Source organism: Nanorana parkeri, unplaced genomic scaffold (assembly GCF_000935625.1).
Source record: "Nanorana parkeri isolate BGI_ZX_2015 unplaced genomic scaffold, ASM93562v1 scaffold749, whole genome shotgun sequence".
Lineage (NCBI taxonomy): Eukaryota > Metazoa > Chordata > Amphibia > Anura > Dicroglossidae > Nanorana > Nanorana parkeri.
In genome coordinates this window covers 702,174-713,755 of record NW_017307017.1, presented here as the reverse complement: position 1 = coordinate 713,755, position 11,582 = coordinate 702,174, and the positions used below count along the sequence as shown (strand labels likewise).

The 11,582-nt window shown below is 39.5% G+C and overlaps 1 protein-coding gene across 2 annotated transcripts in view; it reads left to right on the top strand.

Moving 5' to 3' along the window:
* Window positions 1-536: 536 nt before the first annotated feature.
* Window positions 537-11,582, top strand: part of SHANK3 (SH3 and multiple ankyrin repeat domains 3) — a 281,977-nt gene continuing 270,931 nt past the window's right edge. Inside the window, exons 1-2 of one of the 2 annotated variants that reach the window (XM_018564418.1) lie at window positions 9,431-9,464; window positions 9,574-9,668. In XM_018564418.1, the coding sequence (XP_018419920.1) occupies window positions 9,658-9,668 (11 nt within the window). In that variant the 5' untranslated portion in view covers window positions 9,431-9,464; window positions 9,574-9,657. Of the gene's footprint in view, window positions 632-9,430; window positions 9,465-9,573; window positions 9,669-11,582 lie in introns of those variants that run through there. The other variant, XM_018564419.1, reaches the window with a different exon arrangement.

Sequence of the window (11,582 nt, the reverse complement as noted above, 5' to 3'; positions counted from 1 at the left end):
ATCTATTTTACTATGGCATTAATTATTGTTTATAGATTAATGCACACACTAATACATATTAGAAAAAAATACAAATATTAGTTGCACAACTCTAAAGGTGGCTCTGTTAGCCACTAACAAAACTTTTTGAAAGGATTATTGTATTTGTTGTTCTTTTTTTTAATATATGTTTTCCTTTTGAAAATAAAAAAATATAATTTGAAAATCCCTAAATTTTTTATATACTGGATACACTTGTTGGTTTATATTATTATAATTATTTTAGTTGTTTTGTTTAATTGAAAGTATGCACTGCTCTGCAATGTGGATGCAGAAGTTTGTGTTATACAAACAACACAAATAGAGTACACCAGGAGCCCTCTGTATAGGCACACCCAGTCACATACACAAGTTGTCGGATACACAACAATAGTGTGTGGAATCATCTCCGGGAAACAGGAAGAACAGCTACTTCCTACAGAGGAAATGTGGGGAGGCCAAACACCTCTCTCTCCAGCACTGCTTTGTAAATCCACTTTTGTGTCAAAGCATATTTGTGTAACAACACATTCATCGTGCTACTCAAGTACATATTTTCAGTCACAGCTGGAGCTGTAAAAGAATCTTCAGAACTGCTATCCAGAGATGTAAGGTGAGGATATATGTAAGGAGCACTTTATTCAATACATTGTATTGGGATAGATAGTGTCTGGATGTGTATTGTTCTGTAGGCTTCAATGGCTGGCTGGTGTGCATGAAATCTTATTGAAAGAATGCTTATGTTGGTTAAGCTTTCTGTATCAGATACAATTAATTTACTAGAATTGGTATGTGGACCACAAATGATGTTGGAAAGAGTCTATTAGGATTGTATTATTTTTCCTCTTAAATACTAGAATATGACTATACATTGTAATTAACGCAAGTCATTGTATTTACGGAGCTGGACTATATCATGTTGGAAAGAGTCTTTTAGGATTTTCTTATTTTTACTCTTGAATCTGAGAATATGACTATACTGTACATTGTGAATAACACAAGGCATTGTATACACGGAGCTGGACTATATCATGTTGGAAAGAGTCTTTTAGGATTTTATTATTTTTACTCTTGAATCTGAGAATATGACTATACTGTACATTGTGATTAACACAAGTCATTGTATACACGGAGCTGGACTATATGATGTTGGAAAGAGTCTTTTAGGATTTTCTTATTTTTACTCTTGAATCCGAGAATATGACTATACTGTACGTTGTGATTAACACAATTCATTGTACAATATATACAGAGCTGAACTATATGATGTTGGAATAGTCTTTTTGGATTTTATTATTTTTCCTCTGGAATCCTAGAATATGACTATACTGTACATTGTGATTAACACAAGTCATTCTATATACAGAGCTGGACTATATGATGTTGGAAAGAGTCTTTTAGGATTTTATTATTTTTACTCTTGAATCTGAGAATATGACTATACTGTACATTGTGATTAACACAAGTCATTCTATATACAGAGCTGGACTATATGATGTTGGAAAGAGTCTTTTAGGATTTATTATTTTTCCTCTTGAATTCTAGCATATAACTTATACACTGTGATTAACACAAGTCATCGTATATACAGAGCTGCACTATATTCCAACACTTTTGTATCAATGTTTGTGTATGGTTTGTGGCAATTAAGTAGACTGTATATCTAATATACTGCTAGAGCTAGGCCATGGCCAGTGCTCTAAGAGAAGCCGTGGGTCTTTACTTATGGCACTAATGGAGCACTTTTGATTGAGGCATCCTTTTAAGATGGCTGCTTTTAGAATTGATTATTACCACTAATACAGTGGTAGAACATATTGTTCAGACTCTGGTTTGGATTGTGTTGTACATGCCATAGTTCCCACATTTGATTTATGGACAGTACTACATACCCATTGAAGAGTCACTCTTAAGCGTCTACGGTAAAACTGAATAAGCCTCATAACAGATTTTGATTGATCAAGATCCGGTAACAGGATAAGTTGATGGACATCTTTTTTCACTGATTCGGAGGAGGTGGAAGGAGGTGATTGGGGCATTAACAGATATCTGCTAGTGTGAAAAGGTTTTCCCTCTATTCCTGTTATGGTGACAACTGCAAATGTTTGGATTCCTAACACTTTCTGCCACAGTGACATAGGCCAAGACAAACAAAGAGGGTGAATCTACATGGTGGGAACATAAAAAGCTTACAGGGGTTATAATGCGTCCACCCTCTACCTAAAATAAAAAAGGCCTTCATCTTATGATGTGTATCTGTTGTGTTTTAACAACCACTAATATGTACAGAATGTATATGTGAAGAATTCCTAATCCTGCAGGGGGGTACTTCTCATCTAGTTAAAGCTTACCATGAAAATGCAAGGCATGCTCATCTTTTAGACCTCCATAGAGAAGACACTCTAGCACTGTGTAGGAGTGTCTTCTCCAGAGATTTGTGATCCTCAGATTTCCCATAATCAGGCCAGAAGGCCAATGACATTACCTTCACCTGGAAGGTATGGGTGGAAACCATAGCGTAATGTAAGTTATATTCAATTGTTCTGCTAAGGGTCCTCTTTAAGATCTGAAGCTGGTGACACAATGCACACCTTGCTCTTTGCCCTGGAGAATTTTTATAAAACAACACTGTATGCTTTTATTTTATTTTAGTAGTAATTAAACTATTAATAAGCTAATATCCTGGAAAATTCTGCTTCTTTTGTCTAGCATCCATGTCACTACATTTAACCCCAAAGTCAACATCAAGGGGTTTGTTTCTCAAAATATCTGTTTAGCTAGAACTAATAGGGCTAAGGTTGAGCATCATGACTCATTTCATATACTTTTATTTAAAGAAGGCCTGCACTGGGAGATATATGTAGAATCTCCCCTGAAATGTTAGTTGTGTGACTGTATAGGGACGCTGCCCTAGGCTGAAGTGTCCCTAGTTAAATTTAGTATGCTTTTGTTTGTATAGTTTGTGCACACTAGGTTTCTCTAAAGCTCAGGCTATTGATTTTTTCTACCTGCTGCTGTGGAGTTGTCTCCTGTAGTTAGTGTGAGATACAACAATGTATGAGTTATGAATTTTTACCTGTCCCAGACAATCACTGTGGGTTTTGTTCCAGTGGAGTGGGCTGAGGACATGATAAATTGATAAATATTAGGTGCAAGCTTCCAGAAAGGTCTTTGTCTTCCCTTCCTGAGCTTTTGCCTAGTGAGAATGCCACTATCAAGAATGGCTTTTCTGCCCTAGGCCTTTTCCAGAAAGTGACCTGTGCTGAAGACCTAAGGAATCTAAGCTGCCTTGCTCAAGGGTACATTTAGGAGGACCAAGAGCAGGAAGAGGCTGCCTTTCTGGAGCATCTTAGGGCAAGTCTACTATGCGGAGTGGTGTACTGGAGAGCTTGGGGGAGCTGCCATAGACCACATTGATCAACACTTTAAGGTAACTGTGACTCCCATGGGTTAAGGGCCTAAGATCCACCTAAAGAACAAGGAGGACAATTTGACCTCTAACAACAGACAGTGACTGCTCTCATAGAGTTACAAACCTATTTGCCTTCTCCTAAAGGACAAGTTACTTTTGGGAGGCTGCTATCGAAAGGTCACCAACAATTCTTCTTCTGCTGCCTGAGATATTTTGCTAATTTAGGGTATTATATGCCCCTAACCCTCTCCCCAGAGTTAATTGAGCAAATACATTCAAGAAAAGACTGAAGTGACTGGTGCCCAACTTTCTTTGTTGCCCTACAATAAGCCAAGTACATCACCCTAAGAAGGTTAAAAGCTAGCCTGCCATATTATCTTGGGGGGTCATTCTCAGCCATCCAGAGAGGACTCATTCCAGTCTTTTGGTATCAGTGTTTTCTGAGCCACTGATCTGATTAAGGTATGCAGATTAGGAGTTCTGACTTCCCTTGCTGCATGCTTGATTTGGGTGACTCAACTAGCACTAAAACAAAAAAATGGCAGACAGCCAACATTTCCAGATGTAAGTCAATATTGAAAGCCTTTGTATTCCTGCGAATACAGGTTCTCTTTAAGTGCATGGCTCCTCAAGTGAGCATGTGTAGAAAGGATTCCCCCTAGACTTCATACACAATACACAGGATGTTCATCAGTGTGACTGCAGACAACTGGAATTTCACATTGAAACAAGAGTGTTTTCATGTTTTCTCCTGCTTGTCAGATCTTGCTTTCCTAAAAATAACACATGGCCATTGTATTGTTATTTTTTCATTATGTAGTAATTGCTTAGATTCATCAGCACTGCTTATAAATAAAATGCCTCCTGGTATGAAATAGTCATCTATTTTAGTAGTGAAACTAGCAATTACTGTAACACCTTTTAGATAATTGTGTTCTCAGGCAAGCTATGCTACCTCTGTTCAGAGTACTTGGGCTGGCCACACATGGTCCAATAAAAGCAAGCTACATGCAACAATCGGGCTATGTAGAAGAGCAGTAATTAGTACTTCCGATCACTGGAAGCAATCTTTATCCAAGCTTATTAAAAAATCTCGATGTCATTGATTGCCAGTCGTTCCCCATTTTATAGAGAGACAGGAACACACTTTGCACTAGACATACATCTCATTCACCTAATAGACAAATTATAAAGAAGATTGCAGCAGGTCTTCACAGCACTCAAGTTGTTCTTATCACACCATCCATTGTTTTAGGTGAGATGTTGTATATCTACGGCCACGTTTATAATATTTTGTATTTACAAAAATATTCTGACATATTTGCTTTGCTAATACAACTTATCATCGCAAGCAAGAGAGGGGTTCCGTGAGGGGATGTATCAGACCAGGACTGTTCTTGACTGAACTGACTGAACTCTACTTTATGGACAGTACAGTCATTTTCAGATACTACGTATAATTGCTATAACAGGAATGTGGGGGTAAGCCTATGAAAATGGAGGTTCTTAGTACAATGTCCCTTTCTATGACTTCAGTTGGACTCCCCACAGCTTCTGTGGTGGAAATTGTTTTTTTTAAATGTATTTATTTTTATTTATTTGTATTTTATTTGACTAATGACCAACTCAAACAATTACCAACTTAACCAATTACCGACTGATGTCTGGACAAGAAATCTTTTTTTTTTTCTAATTTTAAATCTAGTAGCTTATAGCAACAAGGTTGTGGATTTATTTAGAACATAGCTCCATAGTTGTTTTCTGTCATACATTTGCCTGTGAAATAGTTTTAGTTTTTTTTACTCCCCCTGTAATGTGTCTTCCTTTCTGCAGTCAGTGTCTATGTGAGTCATTGTATTTCTTACATAGCAGTTGCTGGAAGGGAAGAGGGGAATTTGCATCCCTTCCTTTCTGCAGTTTTCAGACCAATAACCAGCAGTTTTTGTAACTTGTAAAAAGCTGAACAAGGAAGGAACAAGGAAGCAAGGGGGAGCAACTCTGATTAGCATAGTCAAAAGAAAAAGAAACTAAAGGTGATTTATAGGCATAATATTAACATAAGAAGCTCAGTTCTGCATGAGCTGCCACCGTAATTTGTTTGACTATATGACTAAAAAAAAACTTTTATGTAGTTGTAATGGTGGATATGTTTAGATCTCTAATTTTACCATGTTGCATTTATAATTTAGTCTTAGTTTCTGAAGCTGTAAGGACTGCTATGAGGGGTCCACCTTGTTTTAATATGATTGGGGTCAGCAGTATACATCACATTTTGGTGCACAAGTACATCACTGACCTCTATGATACAGTGAGGAATCCATCCACATGTGTATAATTATAGAATTGTGAATTGAAGTGCCACACTCCATTTAATAGTCCAAATACATATTTATTCAATTGACAACTGTCACTAGAACAGATAATTATATAGGGAGAATCTCCCTCACCTCCTTTTTCTGTTACAATTGGCAACTTTAGGCGTTTCTTTCAATTTCTGCCCCCTGACAGCCCACTGCAGTCACTGAAACCAGAAACGGTGCTGGTATTTACAATTGCTAAACCAGTGCCATTTTAAAATACCACCTGGGACTCGATAGGTTTAAAGATGCATGCCTACATATTATTATTAATATACATGATTTATATAGTGCCAACAGTTTGTGCAGCGCTTTACAATATAAGGAAGACATTACCATTACAATGCAATTCAAGACAAGATGGTTAGGAGGGTCATTTTTATTTTTAATAACAATAATAACAATAAAAGGCACATTTAAGCAGTGTTATGCCCTGTAATTATGAAGGTTTACAACTTACTGTACATGTGAAATGTAAAAGGCACATGTGATGTTTCGACTGGCTGAATTTGTCTGCAGATATATAACTTTAGGTACATTTTTTATACTTATAATATGCCCCCCCTCCCCCCATGCTTATATATACAGTGTACTTGGGCAACTCTGTAGCTACTTTTATTCATTTCACTTTGATGTACATGTATGCATACAGCTAGGGCATCATACAGCCATTCCTTGCTGTACACTGTTTAAACCAGTATATTTCTGCAGCGGATATGGGCAGGTGCTTATTATCAGCTGTGGACAGGGAGCCTATACAACTCAATGTTAGGCTGACACTATCTGTTAGCTGCCGGCTCTGTAATTGCTCAAGGAGCAATTGCATGCAGCTAGGGACAGATGAGCTGTTCTGTACGCAGACTGTTTGCGACTAGGACTGCTCATCTGTCCCTAACCATAGGTATTTGCTCCATATGCAAATACATGTGGACAGCTGTGGAACCTCTCAGCTTGTCATTGATTTGTATAGGCTGAGTAGCCATAGTTAATCAGAAACGCATGACTGTACTCATCTGGGTGGTGTATGGCCATGCACAGGCATGTGAATGAAGCCTTCATTCATAGCTGAAATGCATATGTGTGAGCTGTCTTACCTGCTAAAATTAGTAATTCTGTTTTCTAATCCAGATACCTCTGCCAGACACCATACACAGATGCTGACTGCATACTTTTCTCCACTGCACTCAAAGCCAGTAGAGCTTGTCAATGCTGTGATTTGATAGTGAAGGATGAGAAGCTCACTGATAAGGTCACCTCTGCATTCTCTTCTCCAATCAGAAAACTCAATTTGTTAAATTCACAGAACTGTGCAATGCAGTAATGTCTGATTGGCAGGAGATTATAGGAGACTTTTACAAAAGCTGATTTATTTACTATTACAAAAATAAATGTAAGTATTTTTAATGAATACATAAGTAAATGGGGGTCTGTTAGATCTGCCTACACTTACACCCCAGGCATTGATGCTCGTATATAAATTATCTTGTCAATGTTGCTGGTAAATAATCTTTTAGACCCCTACCAAAGAACATCTGCTGGTATCAAAACCAAGGGCTCTGCTGGGCTGTGTGGTAACGATCTGGTCATCTTTGTCAGGTCTCTGTGTATAACTATCATGGACGCCAAGAGAGCATAATATATAAACCAGAAACTGTGATGTGGAAATAAAATAATGTCGACTTTCATGCTAATTTATTATTGTAAACATTTATTGTGGTTTGGAATATTCTATACATTAACGTGCTCCCTCATAATCTTAAATCTATAAATACATTTTAAAAGCACTGCCAGAGTACTGCAATTCAAGCCCAGCTATGCTGGACATAAATGATTGCATTGTTTTGGTTAAGTATGGGTTAAAGGACATGTGATCAAAGGATAAAAAAATCAGTTAAGTTGCATACACTTTCTAGCATGATAAAAGACATATGCAATTCGAACATCATCTGAGCAGAAAATTGGGGTTGGAAGGTGAATCATTCAGGGCTTATTTACACATTTGTGTTTCGGTAACTCACAAAGCATGTTAATGTTAAAGGCACCCCAACGCACATGCTTTGCAGCTCACAATGCACGGCAATGCACCACAGTTTGTTGCAGTGCATTACATAACACATTTTGTGACACATCCTATTTTCAAGATGTTTTGGTGCGTTGGCACCACATTATTTTTTGCGATGGACTGTCACAACGCAATGCATGTTAACATGCAACATTTAACCCTTATGTCCAGAGGTCATAGATGCCTCGATGCCAAGGCCAAATTTTGCAGTAAATGCATGTGTCAATTAAATTAGCAATAACTCTGTGGGGTCTATTTATAAGCAATTCACATAGCCATTCATCCTGCAAAACGAACAATTGTTCTGTGCGAATGGGGGAAAAACCAAACATTCTTAGTATATTTTCTTATCAGGTTGAATGTAATGTAATACTGCATTGTAGCCACTTGAGGAAGCTGAGGAGCATAGGAAATAAATACTTGTTTCCTGTGCTCCTCAACTCTATCTAGTGGCCATAATGAGGTATTTTTTTAATTCAAATGTTACATTCAAACTGTAAAGAAAATATAGTAAAATGTTCATTTATGCCTCTGTTTGCACACACAAATGTTCACAAAGATTTGTCTTACTCCAGCATCCACATCAGAATAGAAAGTCACCAGCACACCATCTTCTTCAAATACAGAAGGCCTTTTCTAACATCTTGCAATCGGCATATCACAAACAGAAAATGCAACGTTTGGGAGGGCACAGGATCCCTTCATCAGGCAATGTGATCAATTCATCACATTGTCTGATAAAGGGTTCATGTGCGGTCCACAAACGTTGCATTCTCTGTTTGTGATATGTTTATTGCAAAACACCCACAGGCGAATGAAAGGGGACATAACGGTCAAGTGTGCAATGGGCTACCCACAATAACCTACTCCCTCAGCGTCTTGCATATCCTGTCACATATCTCAAGAGGCTTCAGTAGTAGGGACATAGAGCTGCTGGGGGGAAGATCTATTCGCATTATCCAGGGCTGGCTACCTGAACCTGGAAGGTGCAGCCAGCTCCCAATGACTGAGGGGACCCAAGATATAGCATAATACGAGGCCAGTGTTACCTGAACGCTGCATTCGTTGGGCAAGTGAGTATATGATTTGAGATCAACACTGCACAAAAGGTAAGAGGGGGGAAAAAATCCCGGGGGGAGTGAAGTTTCTCTTTAAAGATGCAAGTTTGTGCACACTATGTAACATAATATAATCTGGAATTTAACAGGTAACACTGGTTCAAAGCTGTTCCCCACCCTGGAGCACCATTTTGTCTTAATTACATTGTGATATTAATATTGTGGAGCGCTGCGTGCTGATACTTCTCCATAACCCCTACTTGAACATGTCCACATGCCTATCCTATCAACCGGCTGACATCTAATATTTAGTCCTGCGTGCAGCTTACTTTCCTGAATAATACAACTTCTTGCCATAGTTTCCTAAAAGAGAAGAGAACGCTCAGATTCCTCCACATCCCCCCTCTATTAAGTCACACAAATCCTTCGAACAGCATTCTAGCACATGCATAGCTTTCCTCTCCACACAACGCAGCATACACCCACAGATTGCACACCCCCTTCTCTAATCATTTCCCCCTGGCAGTATTCCTTCTTTACCTCACTCACTTTCTCCAGTGGGTGCCTTTATTACCATCGTTCTCTTTTTTCAGTGCTCCGCTACCCCCATCCTTTCCATCACCTCTGCTCACACTTTTCACATTCTCTCTCTCTCTCCTTCTCTAGCAATCCCCACAACCTTATTACCATGGTGATGTCGCTCTGAGCTCTCTTTCTGAAACTGAAGAGAAGGTAAAAAGAGAGAAGAGAATGAGAGAGAGGTAAGAGAGTACCAGAGAAGAGGGACAGCGAGGGGAAAGGAGGAGGGGGGGGGGGCCAGTTGGCATAAGTGGTTGAAGAAAAGGTGGTGGGAAAGTATAGGGGCTTGGAAAATAAAAGGGGCGTCTGGGGAGGGTAACGTTATAGGGGGAGAGATAACTAACGAGTAAGACTGATACAGATTATGTGTATAAGGTATAGATCAGCAATAGAGTGAGACGCTGAAAATCCTTCCATGGAATGCCAGAGGACAGCTTGAAGAACATGCGAGAGGCCCAGATGCTCTCCCCTCTGTTATGTTCTGCAGCCTCCTTTCCCTTGCTTGTCGTATTGCAGGATGCATCTCACACAGGCTTGTCTCTCTTTGTGTCTCCTGTGGTCTTTTTTTTATAATGTGTTTAAATGAAAATGTGTCTTATAGTGTCACTGCGTATCATTGTGACTGTTAACGCAGCAGTGTGAGTGGGAAGGTAATTGCGTGGGGCAAGCATGTGTGTGAAAGTGTAGGTGTGCAGTGTATGTACGCATATAAAGGCACGTCATTGTTCATATTAAATGTGCAATTGCAAGTAGGTATGTGAATTACTTTTTTTGCCCGCCCAATAGATCAATTCAAAGTACTTAGTTAATGTTACTGGTCACAAAAAAAAAGACAAATTACAGTGACTGAGGTCAGAAATGTACTGTGACAGTGAACAGAGATAGTCATCATTTGGAGTTTGGGTGAAGCAGGGAAATAAGCATTCTATTTGCACTAGAATGATTGCTGAAATTATATGAAACATATCATAGGACTGTGTTCAAATGCTGCATACTTTAGACTGTAATGTTTTGTGATGGGACATAATTAAGGCTGCACAGAATGGCACTTCTTTTAGGATTAATTGTTATCATATATATGCCCCTGGGATCTAGAGATTAATGTTAACCTGCTGGTTTTGAAAGTCATGGAATGCTGTGGGGGAGTTGCTTGCAAAATTGCACAGATTTAGCATGCCACCTATACGAAAAACACAGCAATCTATAAGAAAGAAAGGGTAGAACAAGATGCTATAAATGGAATAGCTTTGTGACTTCATACTTAAAATATTACTGCAAAGTATGTCATTACCCTATATATAGTGAGCACTTGTCATTCAATCAGCTGATGTTTACATCAATACATATGAGGGGGTATCAAAAAGTAATGGCTATTGAAATATAGAACATTTAATTATGCAGAGATGGAAATAATTAACATACAAGAGGCCTACAAATCTCCTCTATACAATATACAGCATTGCAGAATACCATCAGCTACAGAGGACTACAAATATTAGCAATACATTATACAGCAATGCAGAATAATACCATCAGCTATAGAGGACTACAAAGCCCAGCAATATATTAGACAGCAATGCAGAATAATGTGAAGCTACATACTCTATGTTGCTCCGGGGTGGTGGCCTGGGTCTCCAGGGTCTCAAGTGGGCTGTGCAGGGTCTCAGGTGGGCTGTGTGGGGTCTCAGGTGGGCTGTGCAGGGTCTCAGGTGAGTAGTACGGGGTCTCAGGGGAGCTATGCGGGCTCTCAGGTGGTGGGCTGAGCAGGCTTTCAAGTGGGCTCTGCGGGTTCTCAGATGCGTCGAAAAATTTTAAGTGCTGGTATCGGTGCTTAGTATGAAGGATTTTCATGAGTATGAGGTGGGCTGTATGGGCTCTCAGGAGACTGTGTGGGCTCTCAGGTGTGCTCTGTAGGCTCTCAGGTGGTGGGCTGTGCGGGCTCTTAGGTAGGCTGTGTGGGCTCTCAAGTGGTGGGCTGTGTGGGCTCTCAGGTGGGCTGTGCGGGCTCCCAGGTGGTGGGATATGTGGGCTCTCAGGTGGGCTGTGCAGGCTCCCAGGTGGGCTGTGCCGGCTCTCAGGTGGTGGGCTGTGCGAGA